At 47.8% G+C, this 20,113-nt stretch overlaps 1 protein-coding gene across 3 annotated transcripts in view; it reads right to left on the bottom strand.

The window, feature by feature from the left end:
• Positions 1 to 13,483: 13,483 nt before the first annotated feature.
• Positions 13,484 to 20,113, bottom strand: part of ppp6r2a (protein phosphatase 6, regulatory subunit 2a) — an 18,971-nt gene continuing 12,341 nt past the window's right edge. For all 3 annotated transcript variants that reach the window (XM_085252595.1, XM_085252594.1, XM_085252596.1), the window contains 2 exons: positions 19,411 to 19,518; positions 13,484 to 14,852 (listed from right to left, as the gene is read on the bottom strand). In XM_085252595.1, coding sequence (XP_085108721.1) covers positions 14,804 to 14,852; positions 19,411 to 19,518 — 157 coding nt within the window. In that variant the 3' untranslated portion in view covers positions 13,484 to 14,803. The remainder of the gene's footprint in view (positions 14,853 to 19,410; positions 19,519 to 20,113) is intronic.

Raw genomic sequence — 20,113 nt, 5'->3', positions numbered from 1 at the left:
GGTTCACGTGTCCGTGTCTGTCTGCAAACTGCTGCACCACAGTCAACAGCTGCTCTGCAGCGCTCAACCTGCATCACCTGCATCACCTGTTTTCCTATAAGAAGAGCAAACCAAATACCTGCTGTTACCCTTGTGTTGTCCTTGGGACATTTTTGTCCTCTAAAGAAATCTTCTGCTATCAAAAATGTGTTTTTATTAATCAAATGGTCTGAAAACAAGTTGTTCAGTACTATGCTGTGCATGATTGGAATAAGTTTGAAGTAATTTGATGTATTTATGGGGTTTTATTGGACTTTATAACGTCTGTTGTCCTCGGGGACAAAAACGTCCACAAAGTGTTGCAAAGGGCCACATTTTCACACACTGCTGTCAAACATCTCGGATCACTGATGTGTGGGGTCAAGCAACGGTCATAACCACCACAACAGGCAGCACAAAGAGGAGGCAGGCGCTCCACATTCAACGGTATTTACACAGCGCCGAATCACAACAGTCGCATCAAGGTGCTTCGTATTGTAAGGTCGACCCTACGTACACAGAAAGCAGCTCACAGGCCTCCACTGCTCTGGAGGCTTGTGAGCTAATTTTTTTACCATGTTGTGCAAAGCAATGAGCAGTAGGACAAAGCACATATTGTCCTCTAGGTCAGCGCTCTCCAACCTCTTTTGCGCTACAGGCCGGTTTATGGCCGACAATATTTTCACGGCCCGGCCTTTAAGGTGTCGCGGATAAATACAACAAAATAAAACCAGTACCGGTACCGAAAAAAAGATTTATTCATAACACACGTGAAAAGACCCAGGAAAACCGCGTAAACGATAAAAACGATAACAAAATAACACTGGAAACTGATAAAAACCCTGAAAACCAGACATTTCACAGCTGAGCCTCAACTCTCGCGGCCCGGTACCGGTCCGAGGCCCGGGGGTTGGGGACCGCTGTCCTAGTATAATGAGGAGGGAGAATCAATGTTCAGGAAGATCCAGGGTTAGAAGATATAGAAAATATTGTCAATATTTAGAGCACATGCTACCCTTTCTCTGAAAAAGCACATCAGCCACCTGCAGAAGTGGAAGAAGGCTATGAAGTGAAGAAAAGTGATGAAGAATCTGAACTATGTTCAAGTAGGTTCTCAGGCATCCAGGACATGGTAGTCTGAGGAGCTTGGAGAGAAAGTGACTGGGCTTCTTGAAGTTTCTTGAATTTTCAGAATGTGAAACTGAAATAGAAGATGTGTCAGAGGACTACACATCATCCATTTCAATTATGATGAAGACAAAGAATCAAGCAGGAAAGAGGAATCAGCTGAGACAGAGGAATATTTGCAGTAACGTGAGGAAACACTGATCTGGTCTTCTAACCTTCCCAGTGACAGACGATGCCTGACTCTCTCATGTGCCTCAGAGAAAGATGATCTACCACAGTCCAAGCACATGTGCCAGGTCCCATACTCCTTCAGTGGCTTTTCTACTCGAGTACTGAAAGCATTATACACAGTGTATTCTGCTTGTATTCTGCTTTTTAACGTTCACATGCCAATGGATGCATCAGAGACCAAGTTGGGGTTCAGTAACTTGCCCAAGGACACCTTGGTAAGAACTCCAGACTAGAGCACACAGAGATTGAACCAACAACCATCCAATTAGCAGATGACCTGCTCTACAGCCAACTCAATGACGAACAAGGAGGGACAACAAGAGAGGAAGAAAAATGGACCGAATGCAGCTGTAGGCATATGTGGGTGTGTTGATTCTTACTGCCGTGCATCCAGTAGAGTCGCTACGGCCAGTTTATGACATCCTGAGTCTGGTAGAGAAGTTTTCATGCTGACACAAGATTAATCATAGAAGCACAAAAAGGACATAATTTCTTGATAAAGACACAATAGATGATCGTCGTTCATGACACAAACGTGCTCCTGTGAGGTGTATGATGTGTGTTGGTGTTGACTTGACTTGAAACACAAGTGGGTGTTCCTCCTGCTGTGATGTAAGATCCTGGTACTGATGTGACTGTATGAGCACCAAGTCCCCTTCAGAGGACTCTGTCCCCTCCAACAGAACATCCAAGTAAACCAGGGAACTTTGAGACAAAAACATGGGCAGCATGTGATGCAGGTCCAGCTGTACATGGAACATGCTCGTGTGCGATGGCAAACCGTCTGTCCTGCAGTCAGGACACGAGTTGTCCCTAACATTGCAGGTTTCCAAAAGAAAACAATCACCTGTAACAGCTTGTTTACTGTATATGCCCCTTGGCCTGCAACTGCAGAAAGAATGCTGTCCATGATGGGACCAGTGCAGAGGAATAAACCTGAGCTTCCTCCTGCACTTGGGTCAAATATGGACACGCCTTTGTCCTCATGAAAGTTTGCCTTCACTCAGACTCATGCCCTCCTACCATGCCAAAATATAGAAAACTGTCAGGCAATGATAAATATAAACACTCAAACGAGACGGGGTCATTTTGGACCCCTGAGGACAACAGGTGTGATTATGTGCTGCCAGTAAAAAACTTGAAGTAGTTTAAAAACAGCTTTCTAAATTAACGTTGACATAAACCCGTCCGTGATCATCTGTTAAAGCAGCCGACTCTGGTTGAGAAACGATCCTCACGATAACTGATGATTTAATTTATTTTTTACCCGAAAACAAAGAAAAAATTCATTTTTATGAGGTTTTATCAGACTTAAATTTGAAATGGAAAAAAGAAATTGTGTCAAAATGTTTGAATTAAGTTTTAATTAAAAGTGGGGAAAAATCCACTTCATATTAATTATCAATCAAACCAGATGGGGACATTTTTGACCCCTGAGGACCACGGGTGTGATTATGTGCTGCCATTTAAAATTTATAAACGCTTGAAAACAAACAAAACAAAAAAAATTCTCACTAAAGTTCAACATACAGCACTCTGCAGTCAGATAGTCAAAATAATCTAAATGTAACGCAATCTGTACTTACGCCAAACCTTTAATGCGTGGAAATCAGGACTGTTGACCTTGGGCAGTTCACTAGGTGTCAGTGTCATCAATTTCACCCCGATGTTTAACCCAGAATCACAGTTTCTCTAAAAATAGGTTACAAGAAATCAAATGTATCCCAAATACCTGTATCCTGTCAGAGGCTAGTTTCGTAAAGGAGATTGGTAGTAGCTGCTCCACCACAGGAACAATAAGGCTTCCAGCACACAATGGACACCACACTTACTTAACATAAACACATTTATTAGACACAATTTTAAATAATAAACCCCCTTTTTTTTTGTAGTGTCTTTCCACTCAGTGTCATAAGAAAAATAAAATAAATAAATAAAAACAAATATGTATCCTTTAAGGTCCTATGGCCAAAAGAAAATCACCTGAGCTCAGGGAAAAAATAAAGCGCATCGTTGGGGCCCTTTGAATTGTTCCTACCGCTCTGTTGGAACGGTGTAGCATCCAATAATAGCATCCAGCAACGACCATCTATTTGCCAGGACGGTTCGGCAGAGTCATCAGATGAGGACTTCCACAAGGCAGTTCATCCAGTAGGATCCAGGGCACCAAAAGGGCAAACAAACCAGCCAGAGGAGTTCGTGTAATGGCGAATGCTGTCGGACTCAGCTCCGCTTCACGTTTGTAACCGCTACAAGACTTTTTCCCGAATTTCCAGCTCGTAGAGGGCACGAGAGCAGCATGCGCCTCATCGGATGAATGGAAGGAAAAACTCTGTAGCTGGACTAGAGAGTGGCTATGCGCACGGCACAGTGGTGCGTTCAGTGACCACAAATAATCAGAAATCCCATACTCAACCAATGATCTGGGTTACACTCTCCCCCTCTAAAGTGCATGAGTCTCTGCATGCACACTTGACTTAACAGGTGTGTGAAGGAAAGTGCTCTGAGAGAATACAATTGCGAAACTCTGACAAAAAGGAACTGAGAGCCAAAATTAAAGGCTCACCTAACTCATCATAAGTTAGTTTACGAGGTTGGCGTCTCTCTCTCCCAGAACGCCGCAACTCTACTGTCTCTGGCTCTGAACTCTGCTCAGCAGTGTCGCTGCTTTCTTGATTCATTTCAACAGGTTCTGTTTGTTCAGGAATGTCAATAACAACCCAACCTGGACCTTCATCAGATGGAATGGGAGATGTGGTCACCTCATTGCTTTCTGAGTGTAACAAAGGCTCAGGTTCAGAAACATGACTGGGTGTTTCTCGTGCGTGTGACTCGTCTTGTGGCTCTGCACGGGGCAAACTAGAATGCACATCCCCAGTGGACAGCTGAGGTGTGATAACCTGCCTTTCAGTCTGGATAAAAGGACCTCTGGTTATTATTTCTGGAACCACAAAAGCTGGATACACTTCGTCCTCATCACTGTATACCTCATCTTCCTGACCATCAGGGTTATCAGAAGATTGTACTTCTCTTTCGGCTTTGTTCCTTGGTTTCTTCCCTTTAGAGGGCCCATGAGATCTGCTCCCTGCCATTTCTTCCACAGGTAAGAACCCACACGGTAGAAGGAGATCCCTGTGTAAGGTGCGTTTTGGTCCGTCTCCCAACTCGGGTTCCACAACATAGACAGGGCCATCATTGATTCGTTTAACCACAACATGTACTTTCTGTTCCCACCTGTCTGAGATTTTGTGTTTACCTCTGATACTCATGTTCCTAACCAAAACCCTGTCACCTGCACAGAGCTCGGCCACTCTAATCCTCTTGTCAAACCTAACTTTATTCCTTTCTCCGATCTTCTGGGAGTTTTTTGCAGCTAGAGTGTAGCTCTCCTCCAGACGTTGACGAAGGTTGTTCACATACTCTGAATGAGACTTATGGTTGGCATTTTCAGGTTGGATACCTAAGACTAAATCAATGGGTAGTCGGGGTTGTCTGCCAAACATCAGTTCATAAGGAGAGAAACCAGTTGTGTCGTTCCTCGTGCAGTTATACGCATGAACTAAGGGTTTAACAAAGTCCCTCCAGTGAGATTTGTCTTCCTCTTCCAACGTACCCAACATATCAAGAAGCGTCCGGTTAAACCTTTCCACCGGGTTTCCGCGAGGATGATAAGGTGTAGTGCGGATTTTGTCTGCTCCTATCAACGCACATAGCTCTTTGATTGTGTGAGATTCAAAGTCTCTACCCTGATCACTGAGTAGACGACTGGGAAACCCATAATGAACTATGAAGTTCTCCCACAGAGCTTTTGCAATGGTCCTGGACTTCTGATCTTTAGTTGGCACTGCCACAGCAAACTTTGTAAAATGGTCAGTGATAACTAATATGTTCCGGGTGTCTCTGTTGTCTGGCTCAACTGACAAATAGTCCATACAGACGAGTTCAAGCGGGTAAGTTGCTATAATATTTTCAAGAGGCGCTGCCTTCTGAGGCACTGCTTTCCTCCTGACACAGCGTGGACACTGTCTGCACTTCTCTTCTACAGACTTTGTCATCATTGGCCAATAGAATCTGGAACGGGCAAGATGCAGTGCTCGTTCAAAACCAAGATGACCAACTTCATCATGCACTCCACGCAACGCTTTCCCTCTGAACTGTTCAGGTAGGACTAACTGCCATACAGTGTTGTCTCTATTTGTCCATTTCCTGTACAATACTCCATCTCTCATTTCGAGTCTTCTCCACTCCTTGAGAAGGAGCCTAACATCAGGAACTTCAAGGTTTGTTTCTCTGAAGCTGGGCTTTTGAGCTCTTTCAACGAAGGTAATGACACGTGAGACAACCGGGTCATCCCTCTGAGCTTTATACCAGTCAGAGCTTGTCATAGATGGTAATGTGTCTTCTCCAAATACATCCGCAACTGTTGAGGGATCAACAGCAAGAGACTCTACAGCCAAGGGTTGTTCTAGATTTGAACAGTGCTCGATCTTTGACACCACAAGATGGCGTTGACATAAGGCAGATACCACCTCGTGACTCATCTCGTTGCTCACCTCTAGAAGACGGTTTTTCATGTCATCAACTCTCTCCCTTTCTTTGATGAAATCCTCATCTTCAAAAGGAGGCGCTTGTGGTCGTCGGGACAGCCCATCTGCATCGCGATTGGCATGACCGGCCCTGTACTTAACGGTGAACTGATAAGTAGACAGCGCAGCTAACCAGCGATGACCAGCAGCATCTAACTTTGCAGATGTCAGTACATACGTGAGAGGATTGTTATCCGTCACAATGGTGAAGTTAGCGCCATAAAGGTAGCTGTTAAACTTCTCACAAACTGCCCACTTCAAAGCTAGAAATTCAAGCTTGTGAGTGGGATAGTTTCTCTCACTTTTGGAAAGTCCCCTGCTTGCATAAGCCACAGCTCTCAGCTTCCCGTCCTGCTCTTGGTAGAGCGCTGCACCCAAGCCTTCACGACTGGCATCAGTGTGCAGGACATATGGTAGCTGTGGGTTGGCAAAAGCAAGGACAGGTGCCGATGTCAATCTCTCAATCAAAGTCTTAAACGCATTTTCACATTCAGGTGTCCACTCCTCTCCAAAAGGTAAGTTAATGTTTGATGGTTGTCTGAAATGTTCTCCAAGAAACACTTTACCCCTCTTTTTGGGTGAGTAGTAACCAGCCGTGAGACTATTTAAAGGCTTTGCGATCTTTGAGTATCCATCAATGAATCTCCGGTAATAACCGGCAAAGCCTAGGAAACATTTTAACTCTCTCTTGTTTGTAGGACGAGGCCATGTTTTCAAAGCTGAGATCTTATCAGGATCTGTGTGAACTCCTTGGGCATCAACCACATGGCCAAGGTACTTCACCGAGGGCCTAAAGAAATGACATTTTTCTGGGGACAGCTTCAACCCAAAGTCCCTCAACCGGTTCAGCACCCTCATGAGTCTCACCTCATGTTCCTCCAGGGTGTCTGAAAACACAATCAGATCATCCAAAAACACAAGTACCTCACTCAAGTTCAAATCCCCAACACACTTCTCCATCAGTCGTTGAAACGTACTTGGGGCATTTGTAACGCCCTGAGGCAGGCGATTAAACTCATAAAACCCAAGAGGACAGACAAAAGCAGTTTTAGCTTTATCTTCCTCGGCCATCTCAACCTGATAATAGCCTGATTTGAGGTCCATGACCGAGAACCACTTGGCACCACTAAGGGCCGTGAAGGTCTCCTCAATGTTTGGGAGGGCATAAGCATCCCTAATGGTCCGTGCGTTCAACTTGCGGTAATCAACGCACAACCTGATTGAACCATCCTTTTTACGCACAACTACTATTGGAGATGCGTAGGGGCTCTCTGACTCCCTAATAACCCCTGCATTAAGCAGTTCTTTGAGGTGTTGCTTGACAGCTTCTCTGTCACTTGGGTGGATGGGCCTCGACCGTTCCTTAAACGGCGTGTCATCGTTCAGCCGAATGTGGTGTTTTACCACAGTGGTGTGACCATAAGACAGATCATCAACCGCAAACACTTCTGAAATAGACTTGAGCTTGGTGGTGATGCGCTCTTTCCATTCTTCAGAGATGGGTGACTCATCAAGATTAAACTTAAGCTTCTCTCCATCAAACTTGTCATGAGAAGAAGCATTTGAAACAGGCACCAGGGGTGAAATGTGCTGGGCTACACATACCTGGGCAACTGTACTTCCTGGTTGCAATACAATACTATGCCCACTCAAGTTCTGCAAGACGACTGGAACCTTACTCTTAGCTTTGTAAGGGATGTCTATCAAAGCAGTTTCAAGAAATAAACCACCAGGTAACTTGTCGTGTTCATTTGGTTCAAGGACGAAACTTACGTTAGGAGTGTTCTTTCTCAGCCTAACATCGCCCATTAAACAGCACTTGTGGTTGGCAGGGATGGTGACTGGTACTTTCCCGTTCAACCTCACTGGGTGTATGTGGCAATCATCCATTTGTTTAGCCAAGTGCTGGAGAACCAGTGCTACATCTCTGGAACACAGTCTGTGAAGGAAATCTGGACCGTCACGTTCAGATAACTTATCATGGAGTCTTAACAGTGCATTGGTACCAATCAAAACTGGTATTCTGCTGTTAAAATGGCACTCAGGCACAACAAGAGCCAAAACAACCAACTCTTCCTCTTTGCCTGTAATGTTGTGAGGAAAAGTGATGTGGGTCTCAACATAACCAAGGTAGGGAACGTGCTGTCCACCTGCACCCTCAATCTCAAGCAATGCTTGAATGGGCTGAATGGGGAGATGTGCCAGCTTATCCTTGTGAAATGATTCGGAGATTGTAGTGACTTGTGAACCACTATCCATGATAGAGTTGCATTGCACACCCTCAACCAAAACAGAAGCTGAACAACGAGGACCTATCAGACCGGGTGGCAAGCGGGATTGGGAACTGAAATCTTGAACCGTTGTCTGGGTCTTTATTTTGCTCTGAACATCAATTCTTTGGTCACTTGAGGCGGGACTAATGCTGGTCTCAGCTCCTGGACGTCCCACAGCAGGAGCCGCTACAAGTTTAAAGCAAAAGGCTCAGTAACCTGTTGGGCTTGGAACCTTCCTTGCTTTTCCTTTAACTCAGCATTCTTCTGGCGGACTAGTGCCTGGTTGGGTTCATTTGGGCATCGAGCGGCAATGTGGTTATCTTCACCACATCTAAAGCAGAACCATGCTTTTGGCATAGAGGGAACCTTAACTGGTCTCCTGGCGCTGCTATTTCTTGCCGTAAGGAAGTCTTTGCCACTATTATTCTCTTTAGGACATTTTTGGTTCTGAGTGAGCTCTCTGAGTTGTTTAGACAACTCATCTATTTTGCTTTCAAGTTTAACAGTTTCTTCTTGTCTCCGTTTTAACGCTGCACTAAGCTCACTGTCAAAAGGAGAATTCTTGGACCTTTGACTCAGTTTCTCTACCTGCTTTGAAAGCTCATCCATTCTCCTCTCAAGCTTAGATGCTTCGCTCTGCTTTGCAGTCTGTGTTGGAACGGGCTCATCATCATAGGAGGGTACATCAAAAATGGAGTGGGCATGTACAGCTGCTTTTGTAGCACCCAGATGTTTTTTCATCCTGTCTAGCTTTGCAGATCTACGACCTTCCTCGGTCCTCAACATAAGGAGTAGATCTGGGAATGTTGGTGGACTGTTCTTTTTGTTTTCTAGTTGGAGAGCTATAATGAGACTCTGGTCCCAGCAGCCTCTAATAAACTGTCTGAGTAGGTGTTCGCTCAAAGTTTCGACAGAGACTCCCCCTCTAGAAATAGCTCGAGTAAGGAGGCTATGGAGTCTGTTCAAATATGCTGAGGGCTTTTCTCCGCTATTCTGGTTGGAGCTGAGAAAGGTTGCAAATAACTCTTCTCCGTCCTCTACAACACTGAAAGCGGAATCGAGCTGCCTAACATAAGCCCTGGGTGGTGAACTCACACCAAGCAACTTAACAACATCGGCTGCTGGACTTAGCAAACTTTCAAGTATTTTCCTAACCTTTTGCACATCACTAAGAGAGCAATCACTGACAAGAAGGTCCACTTGTGTGCGCCATGTTTCATAGTCTACCTCACCATTGGGCCTAGGAGCACGGCCAGAAAAGGTGCGCAGTCTGGTTTGTGTAGACCACGGGGCTGTTGAGTCATTTCTGATAACGTGCTCAACGACAACTTTTTGAATCTGAGGTGGGTTAAGGAGACTGCGGTCGATATTAACAGGGTTCACCACAGCACTATCAGGTGCATTGTGGGTCTGTGTGTAGTGATTAGGTTCATCATGATCACTAGCTACAATGTCATGGAGGGATGTGTCACCATCCTGAGCTGTGTGTGGCTGTGTGTCAGGAATCTCAGAGTTATGTCGAACTTCTTTGACCTCACTCTGAATAACACTCAAGAAACCTGCTTTACCACTATCTCCAACAGCCTTCAGTTCTTCTAAATATCTACGAGCTAACTCCTTGCCTACCTCTTCCTGAGCAACATCTCGAATGGTTTTGACAGACCAACCGATAGCAGGATCCTTGGGGCTCGGCAAGTCGCCTAAGATCTGGGGGTTGATCTTGGAAATGGCTTGATCGGACAAATATTGTATCAGGACTCTACCCTCTGGCTGGTTTGATTCATCTGGAATTCGAACTATCCGAGAAACTTTACCATTTACTGAAAAAACACTAGCAATGTCATCATCTGTGTAAATCCCTTCAACGCCGGTCACAAAAAGTGAGCACTGGCCATCTACATCAAAACGTCTGCAAAGATCCATGTCCAACACAATAGGGTCAAGGAAAAGAGGTAGGTGTTGTGAGCTGGAAAGTCAAGGTGCTACTTTTCACCAATCTCCTGGCTGGCTCGCCACTTGTAACGCAATCTGTACTTACGCCAAACCTTTAATGCGTGGAAATCAGGACTGTTGACCTTGGGCAGTTCACTAGGTGTCAGTGTCATCAATTTCACCCCGATGTTTAACCCAGAATCACAGTTTCTCTAAAAATAGGTTACAAGAAATCAAATGTATCCCAAATACCTGTATCCTGTCAGAGGCTAGTTTCGTAAAGGAGATTGGTAGTAGCTGCTCCACCACAGGAACAATAAGGCTTCCAGCACACAATGGACACCACACTTACTTAACATAAACACATTTATTAGACACAATTTTAAATAATAACCCCCCTTTTTTTTTGTAGTGTCTTTCCACTCAGTGTCATAAGAAAAATAAAATAAATAAATAAAAACAAATATGTATCCTTTAAGGTCCTATGGCCAAAAGAAAATCACCTGAGCTCAGGGAAAAAATAAAGCGCATCGTTGGGGCCCTTTGAATTGTTCCTACCGCTCTGTTGGAACGGTGTAGCATCCAATAATAGCATCCAGCAACGACCATCTATTTGCCAGGACGGTTCGGCAGAGTCATCAGATGAGGACTTCCACAAGGCAGTTCATCCAGTAGGATCCAGGGCACCAAAAGGGCAAACAAACCAGCCAGAGGAGTTCGTGTAATGGCGAATGCTGTCGGACTCAGCTCCGCTTCACGTTTGTAACCGCTACAAGACTTTTTCCCGAATTTCCAGCTCGTAGAGGGCACGAGAGCAGCATGCGCCTCATCGGATGAATGGAAGGAAAAACTCTGTAGCTGGACTAGAGAGTGGCTATGCGCACGGCACAGTGGTGCGTTCAGTGACCACAAATAATCAGAAATCCCATACTCAACCAATGATCTGGGTTACATAAACATTTAAATATTTTATTGTCTCATTTTATTTCCGCTCAAAAACAGAGTGTACTTTATGTAAACAAGGGCTGGTGAAAGGTAGATTTTGTGGTAATATGCTAGTCTCAAGTAAACGTGGTGTAACACTGGATTGATGAAGAGTCGCAGCAGAACTCTGCACACATCAGAAGCCTGAACGAGGCTGTGAACTATTACTGAGCAAATACAGGGCCGTGTGCCGCGGTCTGAGGTGATCGTGGATTCACTGAATCACAATCCATCTTCATGACCACCTGTGATGGTTGATTTCCACTGAAGGTTAACCGAACATAACGAACATTTCTTGACAGGGCTGTCCTGGTTGACACGCCTCTGCAATGTTGCGTGGAGATCAGGGGCAGTACCTGTGGCCTGGCAGACCGGGGTGGTGGTCCCCATCTTTAAGAAGGGGGACCGGAGGGTGTGTTCCAACTACAGGGGGATCACACTCCTCAGCCTCCCTGGGAAAGTCTATGCCAGGGTGCTGGAAAGGAGAGTTCGTCCGTTAGTCGAACCTCGGATACAGGAGGAACAATGCGGTTTTCGTCCTGGTCGCGGAACACTGGACCAGCTCTTTATCCTCTCCAGGATACTTGAGGGTGCATGGGAGTTTGCCCAACCAGTCTACATGTGTTTTGTGGACTTGGAGAAGGCATTCGACCGTGTCCCTCGGGGTGTCCTGTGGGAGGTGTTGCGGGAATATGGGGTGTCTGGCCCATTGCTACGGGCCATTCGATCCCTATACAACCGTTGCAAGAGCTTGGTTCGCATTGCCGGCAATAAGTCGGACTCGTTCCCGGTGGGTGATGGGCTTCGCCAGGGCTGCCCTATGTCTCCGGTTCTGTTCATAATTTTTATGGACAGGATTTCTAGGTGCAGCCAAGTGGCGGAGGGCTTTCACTTTGGTGGCCTCAGAATCTCATCTCTGATTTTTGCAGATGATGTGGTTCTGTTGGCTTCATCGGGTGAAGGCCTCCAGCTCGCACTGGAACGGTTCGCAGCCGAGTGTGAAGCAGCGGGAATGAGGATCAGCACCTCCAAATCTGAGGCCATGGTTCTCAGCCGGAAAAGGGTGGAGTGCCCACTCCGGGTCAGGGACGAGACCATGTCCCAAGTGGAGGAGTTTAAGTATCTCGGGGTCTTGTTCGCGAGTGATGGGAGGAGGGAGCCGGAGATCAACAGACGATCTACATCCCTGCCCTCACCTATGGCCACGAGCTGTGGGTAGTGACCGAAAGAACGAGATCGTGGATACAAGCGGCGGAAATTAACTTCCTCCAAAGGGTGGCTGGCCTCTCCCTTAGAGATAGGGTGAGAAGTTCGAAAGGAGCCTCACCCAGGAGGCGCCCCCTGGGTGAGGGGGGTCTGGGCTTCTCTGCTTGGGCTGCTGAAGCTGAAGAAGATGGACGGATGGAGAGTTCCTGACATTTTGAAAGCACAGCCGGGCTTTCTAAGCATTAGCTGGTTGGACTAAACCTGCAGCCCTCAGAGACGCCCTCTCTGCTCACCAACCAAACTATTCTGGCCCGAACAACACAGATGAACGTTGCCTACTCCAAACAGAGATGACGAAAAAAAAAGATAAAATGCATTGTTTGGAAAATCATTTTCATGCAGAGTAACCTCAGTGCTGCTGTTGATTTCTAACATCACAGCTGCACATTAGAACCCTCAGAGTGGATCTGTCCCAGTGGGGCAACACTGCACTTTACATGCTGAAAAGAATGAATGAAAATCTTAAACCAACACACCTCTCATGACCAGGTTATTTAGGAAGGAAAAGACCAACAAAACCAAGCAGAGGGGGAGGAGCAAAGTGTGCACGCCACATGTGCAGCAGTGGTGTTTGCACAGACATGTCGGAGGGAAAACTGAAACCGAACGTGTTCAGGCCCTGAGTGGCTGCGGACTCCGAAGCAATTTTGGCCACATTGATGAGCTGATCACATGATTTCTGAACATCCCCTCATTGGAGGGAGTTTGTGCTCCCCCCATAAAGTCACGCTGGTGTTTCTACACCACTCTGTATTAGTTATTATTCATCTCTGGCTCTCTCCCACAGCGTGTCTTTTGTCCCGCGTCCTTCCCTTCAAACCCAACCGGTCGCAGCAGATGGCCCCGCCCCTCCCTGAGCCTGGTTCTGCCGGAGGTTACTTCCTGGTAAAAGAGTTTTTCCGTCCCACTGTCGCTTGCTCATAGAGGTTGGTCTTTTTGTGGGGTCTTAACCCTGCACTATAAAACATCATGAGGTGTCGTGTGGAACTGCGTGTGGACGAGGTCTCTGAAAACAAAACGTACTGCACCAGTGCAAAGATGACACCAGACCAGCAAAGCAGAGCCTTTGGTATTAATGTGGTCAGCCAGACACTTTTAATTTGAATTTTTTAACAATAATCATAGAACCTGATCGCTGTCAAATGATTTAAGTACACCAAAGAGGCCTGTAGCTCTGCAGAACTCACACCTGCTCTCCCTCCAATTCTGCTGCTCAGAAACAAAATAAAATTAACCTTAAAAAAAAATTAATAATAATAATAATAATAGGGGGGTGGGGGGCATACAGCGTCACTCTTACCAAATGTCACTCTCCCCCTGTGAGTAAGTGCTTGGTGGAAAGAGAGAAAAGGAACAGACAAAAATAGTAATCTCAAGGTTGCTTGTAAAATTACTTATAAATGTAGATAATATTTGTATATAGGTAGATAAAGTTTGGTTGATTTAAGGGGGATAGCAAGAACGTAAAGGTCAATACAATCAGAAGGTCTTAGCTCACTAGCTAGGTCAACAGAGAACCGGTTATACATGCACTAAAGTAAAAGAAGAGAAAATTGAGATCATATCCAAATCTGAAACTACCCAATGAGTCTCTGATGCCAGATTTTTTCTTTTTAAATAAAATGGCTAATTGACATTATTGCACATGAGCAAAAGACAGTAATACTATTAGAGCTCTGTTCATTGACCCGCTTCTCCTCCTCTTCAACAGAGCGTCCTGAAGCACTTCAAAACATTCAGAAACCTGGTGACGTACGATGGTGAGGATGTTTCATCAACAGCGACCAAAACCAAAAAAACCCAAACACTGGATAAAACCTTGATGTGAGGACAGAGGAGACAACCAGCAGAGATGAAGGTACAACACTTACATCATTGTGCTATAATGTACAGTAAATGGCTGCATAAGTGCTTTTTCTTAAGCTTGAAGGAAAAACAACATATTTATTGTTGAGGCATCATTTAAAGTTGGCCTGTGCTATCCATTCGGGGTGCCCATGTAAAATCCCAAAGGGTGGGAAGCGGGAGAGTAATGTTTGAGGACATAAAAAAATAGCGGTGACGATGTTACCCCTCGGACTCTGTCGTTTCAAAGATCGCTGCTACATTAAAACTGCACGGGATCATGTGCAACATCAGGAAAAGGCTTTGAAGAAGATTCCTCTGCACTCTGCTCCGTCTCGCTTTTTCTTTTTTTGTGTGGGGGGGTTGTTTTTTTACATGTCCTGCCGCCTCGTTATTGGTGTCGATTGGCAGTGTCCAGGTCCAATAACATGGCAGAGTGATTCAGTAAAAACACCGTAGTTGCAGTGAGGTTATTTAGGGGAGTCACTCTGGAGGAGGCTGACAGTCTGCGTCTCTCAGGGGCTGCGGCGCCCATCGCGCTCACACGGGCCCGTTGACCGACACTTCCTGGGGTGGTGGCGTTTCCTCTCTGTTGGGACGACAAAGGAAACAGTCAGCTGCGTGCAGGAGACACGATGCACGTCCAGCACTACATGCTGTTAGACTGCAGTCTGTCTGCTGCCTCCGTATGGAACAGGCTGCTGCTGCTCCAAGTACAAAGTTTTGCCTCATTGTGTGAGTAGCATTTCCTCGTTTCCCATTTCAACCACAAAGCTGAACCGATAACCCCGAGCTCCACTTCTGAGAGTGGCGTCTCCCATTATTCCCCCAAATGCACAAACTTTGACACATTCACCTCCACTAACATGAATGCAGTGCTTTACATTTAGTGTGAATGCAGCAACTAAATATTCTCCTGGTATACAAACATACTTTAACAACTAAACGTACTTAACAAAGATGTGTTTTTAAATCAGAAAGTGTAACCCGAGTTAACTGATTTCATGATTCTATGAAGGCTATGTGTCTGCTTTAGACAACAACATGTTACAAGCAGCAGCAGTGGCCTCTGCAGGCACTCAGCAGACTCCTCCCCCCCGCTGGAGTCTACATGATTCAAAGTGTGCAGCCCACTGCTGAACAGCGTCAGCTTGTCTGTGAGCGTGTATGAGCGACTTGGCTTTCACATATACAATCATGCTGTGTGCTAAAGCATTATTTACTATTGCATATAGCACCATATTTACTGCATTTCTTTGCATTACATGCAAAGAAATGCACTAGGAGCCGTTTCATCTTTCTACCCCTCCTTGAATCGCTACCTTATCGTGGTGGAGGGGTTTGTGTGTCACAGGGATCCCAGGGGCTATGTTGTCTGGGGGCTTTTGCCCCCTGGTAGGGTCTCCCATGGCAAATTGGCCCTGGGTGAGGGACCAGACAAAGAGCGATTCATAAGACCCTTATGAAAAGGACATCGAGGGAACAGTTTACCCTGCCCGGGATAGGGTTACCGGGGCTCCGCCCTGGAGCCAGGCCCGGGGAGGGTGCCCGAGGGCGAGCGTCTGGTGGCCGGGCCTTAGTCCATGGGGCCCGGCCGGGCACAGCCCGAAGAGGAGACATGGGCCCATCCTCCCGCAGGCCCACCACCCACAGGAGGCGCCATAGGGGTCGGGTGCATTGTGTGCCGGGTGGCGGCCAGGAGCGGAGGCCCTGGCGGACTGACCAAGACTGGCAATAGGGACATGGAATGTCACCTCTCTGGTGGGGAAGGAGCCTGAGTTAGTGCGTGAGGTTGAGAGGTACCGGCTAGATATAGTCGGGCTCACCTCTACACATGGCTTGGGCTCTGGAACCTGTCTCAGTCTGGAGTTGCCCCTGGTGAGAGGCGGCGGGCTGGGGTGGGTATTCTAATATCCCCTCGGCTTGCTGCCGGTACGTTGGGGTTTTTCCCGGTGGACGAGAGGGTTTGTTCCCTGAACGGGTCCTGACTGTCATCTGCGCTTATGCGCCGAGTGGCAGTTCAGAGTACCCAGCCTTCTTAGAGTCCCTGGGGGGGGGGGGGGGGGGGGGGGGGTGCTGGAGGGTGCTCCACCTGGAGACTCTGTTGTCCTGCTGGGAGACTTCAATGCTCACGTGGGTAATGACAGCGAGACCTGGAGGGGCGTGATTGGGAGGAACGGCCTCCCTGATCTGAACCCAAGCGGTGCTTTGTTATTGGACTTCTGTGCTAATCACAGTTTGGCCATAACGAACACCCTGTTCGAACATAAGAGTGTCCATAAGTGCACGTAGCACCAGGATGCTCTAGGCCGTAGGTCGATGATCGATTTTGTAATCGTATCACCAGACCTGCGACCATATGTTCTGGACACTCGGGTAAAGAGAGGGGCTGAGCTGTCAACTGATCACCACCTGGTGGTGAGTTGGATCAGGTGGCGGGGGAGGACGCTGGACAGACCTGGTGCACCTAAACGCGTAGTGAGGGTGTGCTGGGAACGTCTAGCAGAGGCCCCAGTCCGCGAGATCTTCAACGCACACCTCCGGCAGAGCTTCAACAGCATTCCGAGGGAGACTGGGGACATTGAGTCCGAATGGACCATGTTCAGCGTCTCCATTGCCGAAGCTGCTGCATTGAGCTGCGGCCGCAAGGTGGTGGGTGCCTGCCGTGGTGGTAATCCCCGAACCAAATGGTGGACACCAGAGGTGAAGGGAGCCACCAGGCTGAAGAAGGAGTCCTATCGGGCTTGGTTAGCCTGTGGGACTCCGGAGGCAGCCGACAGGTATCGACAGGCCAAGCGGAATGCGGCTCGGGCAGTGGCTGAAGCAAAAACTCGGGTGTGGGAGGAGTTCGGAGAGGCCATGGAAAAAGACTTTCGGACTGCCTCGAAGAGATTCTAGCAAACCGTCAGACGTCTCAGGAGGAGAAAGCGGTGCTCTACCTGCACTGTGTATAGTGCTGGCAGAGCGCTGCTGACGTCGACTGAGAAAATTGTCGGGCGGTGGAAGGAATACTTCGAGGACCTCCTTAATCCCACTGACACGTCTTCCGAGGAGGAAGCAGAGTCTGGGGATGAGGGGAATGACCCGCCAATTTCCGGGGGGGAGGTCACTGAGGCAGTTAAACAACTCCTTGGTGGCAGAGCCCCTGGTGTTGATGAGGTCCGCCCCGAGTTCCTGAAGGCTCTGGACGTTGTAGGGCTGTCCTGGTTGACACGCCTCTGCAATGTTGCGTGGAGATCAGGGGCAGTACCTGTGGCCTGGCAGACCGGGGTGGTGGTCCCCATCTTTAAGAAGGGGGACCGGAGGGTGTGTTCCAACTACAGGGGGATCACACTCCTCAGCCTCCCTGGGAAAGTCTATGCCAGGGTGCTGGAAAGGAGAGTTCGTCCGTTAGTCGAACCTCGGATACAGGAGGAACAATGCGGTTTTCGTCCTGGTCGCGGAACACTGGACCAGCTCTTTATCCTCTCCAGGATACTTGAGGGTGCATGGGAGTTTGCCCAACCAGTCTACATGTGTTTTGTGGACTTGGAGAAGGCATTCGACCGTGTCCCTCGGGGTGTCCTGTGGGAGGTGTTGCGGGAATATGGGGTGTCTGGCCCATTGCTACGGGCCATTCGATCCCTATATAACCGTTGCAAGAGCTTGGTTCGCATTGCCGGCAATAAGTCGGACTCGTTCCCGGTGGGTGATGGGCTCCGCCAGGGCTGCCCTTTGTCTCCGGTTCTGTTCATAATTTTTATGGACAGGATTTCTAGGTGCAGCCAAGTGGCGGAGGGCTTTCGCTTTGGTGGCCTCAGAATCTCATCTCTGCTTTTTGCAGATGATGTGGTTCTGTTGGCTTCATCGGGTGAGGGCCTCCAGCTCGCACTGGAACGGTTCGCAGGCGAGTGTGAAGCAGCGGGAATGAGGATCAGCACCTCCAAATCTGAGGCCATGGTTCTCAGCCGGAAAAGGGTGGAGTGCCCACTCTGGGTCGGGGATGAGTTCCTGCCCCAAGTGGAGGAGTTCAAGTATCTCGGGGTCTTGTTCGCGAGTGATGGGAGAAGGGAGCCGGAGATCGACAGACGGATTGGGGCTGCAGCTGCAGTAATGCGGACGCTGCACCGGTCCGTCGTGGTGAAGAGGGAGCTGAGTGTAAAAGCGAAGCTCTCAATTTACCGGTCGATCTACGTCCCTACCCTCACCTATGGCCACGAGCTGTGGGTAGTGACCGAAAGAACGAGATCGCGGATACAAGCGGCAGAAATGAGCTTCCTCCAAAGGGTGGCTGGCCTCTCCCTTAGAGATAGGGTGAGAAGTTCGGCTATCCGGGAGGGGCTCAGAGTAGAGCAGCTGCTGCTCCACATTGAAAGGAGCCAGCTGAGGTGGTTCGGGCATCTGACAAGGATGCCCCCTGGGCGCCTCCTGGGTGAGGTGTTCCAGGCATGTCCCACCGGGAGGAGGCCCCGGGGCAGACCCAGGACACGCTGGAGAGATTATATCTCTCGGCTGGCCTGGGAACGCCTTGGTATTCCCCCGGATAAGCTGGAGGAGGTGGCTGGGGAGAGGGAGGTCTGGGCCTCTTTGCTTAGGCTGCTGCCCCGGCGACCCGGCCCCGGACAAAGCGGATGAAGATGGATGGATGGACCATATTTACTGACCTGCTTTACTTCGTGACTACTGTTGTGCAGCGTCACATTTTCTTAGCAAACCCATGATGCATTGCACTGCAAATGCAGGATAATTGTGCAGTTTTACATGCAAAGAAATGCACTAGGAGCCGTTTCATCTTTCTACCAAACTACATCTGCTAACACTGTGCAGAAGGAAGTGTGACGAGAGGCTGATGCTCGAGGCAGCAGGAAGGATGGAAATACTCATGTCTCTCCAGCTGAGCTGACATGCTTATTAATCTGTCTCTCTTCAACAGCATGTCTTTATCCTGTCTTCCTTCTCTCACCCCAACCAATCACAGCAGATGGCCCCGCCCCTCCCTGAGCCTGGTTCTGCTGGAGGTTTCTTCCTGTTAAAAGGGAGTTTTTCCTTCCCACTGTCACCAAAGTGCTGCTCACAGGGGGTCATATGATTGTTGTCTGCATGCATTATTGTAGGGTCTACCTTACAACATAAAGCACCTCGAGGTGCTTTACTTCCTGGCTACTTACTTCCTGTCAGTCTGCGTGTTTACAGGTAGATCCTCAGCAGGCTGCTGCTCTGAAGCTGTAGGAGGATCTGACAGGGAGAGCTTCTCCAGAGACACCGGACACTCCTCACTGCAGAACACACACACATGTATAAATGTAACATTTATTATGCTTTTTTATTTATTTATTATTTATTAACCTTTATTTAACCAGGAAGATCCCATTGAGATTAAAAACCTCTTTTTCAAGGGAGACCTGGCCAAGATAGGCAGCAGCAGATGTCTCACAGTTACAGAAATTACTCAAACACAGGCAGCAACAACACACATGCTTTTAGTTGTAAAACCAACCTGGGAGACCAGCAGAGGGAAACAAGCTCAGAACAGCTACGCTCATGGACACTCGTGCAGAATGCATCATTTTTGAACGTGAAGACGGCCAGCTGTCCATTTAGTTTGGAGCATGTGGAAATGAAGGCTGAGTGGTCAGATCCACTAGTGGCATACAAAATGCTCATGATCTGTGTGGAGCTCAGCTGGCTCCGTGTTAACATGACAAACTTTAGCTCCGGGGTGAACTGTACTTAGAAAGGCGAAGCTCAACTGAATGCATGCAGCAATTTCAAATTCCAGCGCGCTCTATAATTACATCAATGTGGTAATTATGTTTCAAATATAGATGTTTGCACACACACAGAGGTTGTGTGTGTGCAGCGTGGACAGTC

The sequence above is a fragment of the Mchenga conophoros genome, linkage group LG17 (genome assembly GCF_057382185.1).
Source record: "Mchenga conophoros isolate Kocher_MC1m ecotype Shallow Benthic linkage group LG17, M_conophoros_male_GT1.1, whole genome shotgun sequence".
Classification (NCBI taxonomy): Eukaryota; Metazoa; Chordata; class Actinopteri; order Cichliformes; family Cichlidae; genus Mchenga; species Mchenga conophoros.
This window is presented reverse-complemented; position numbering and strand designations above follow the sequence as displayed.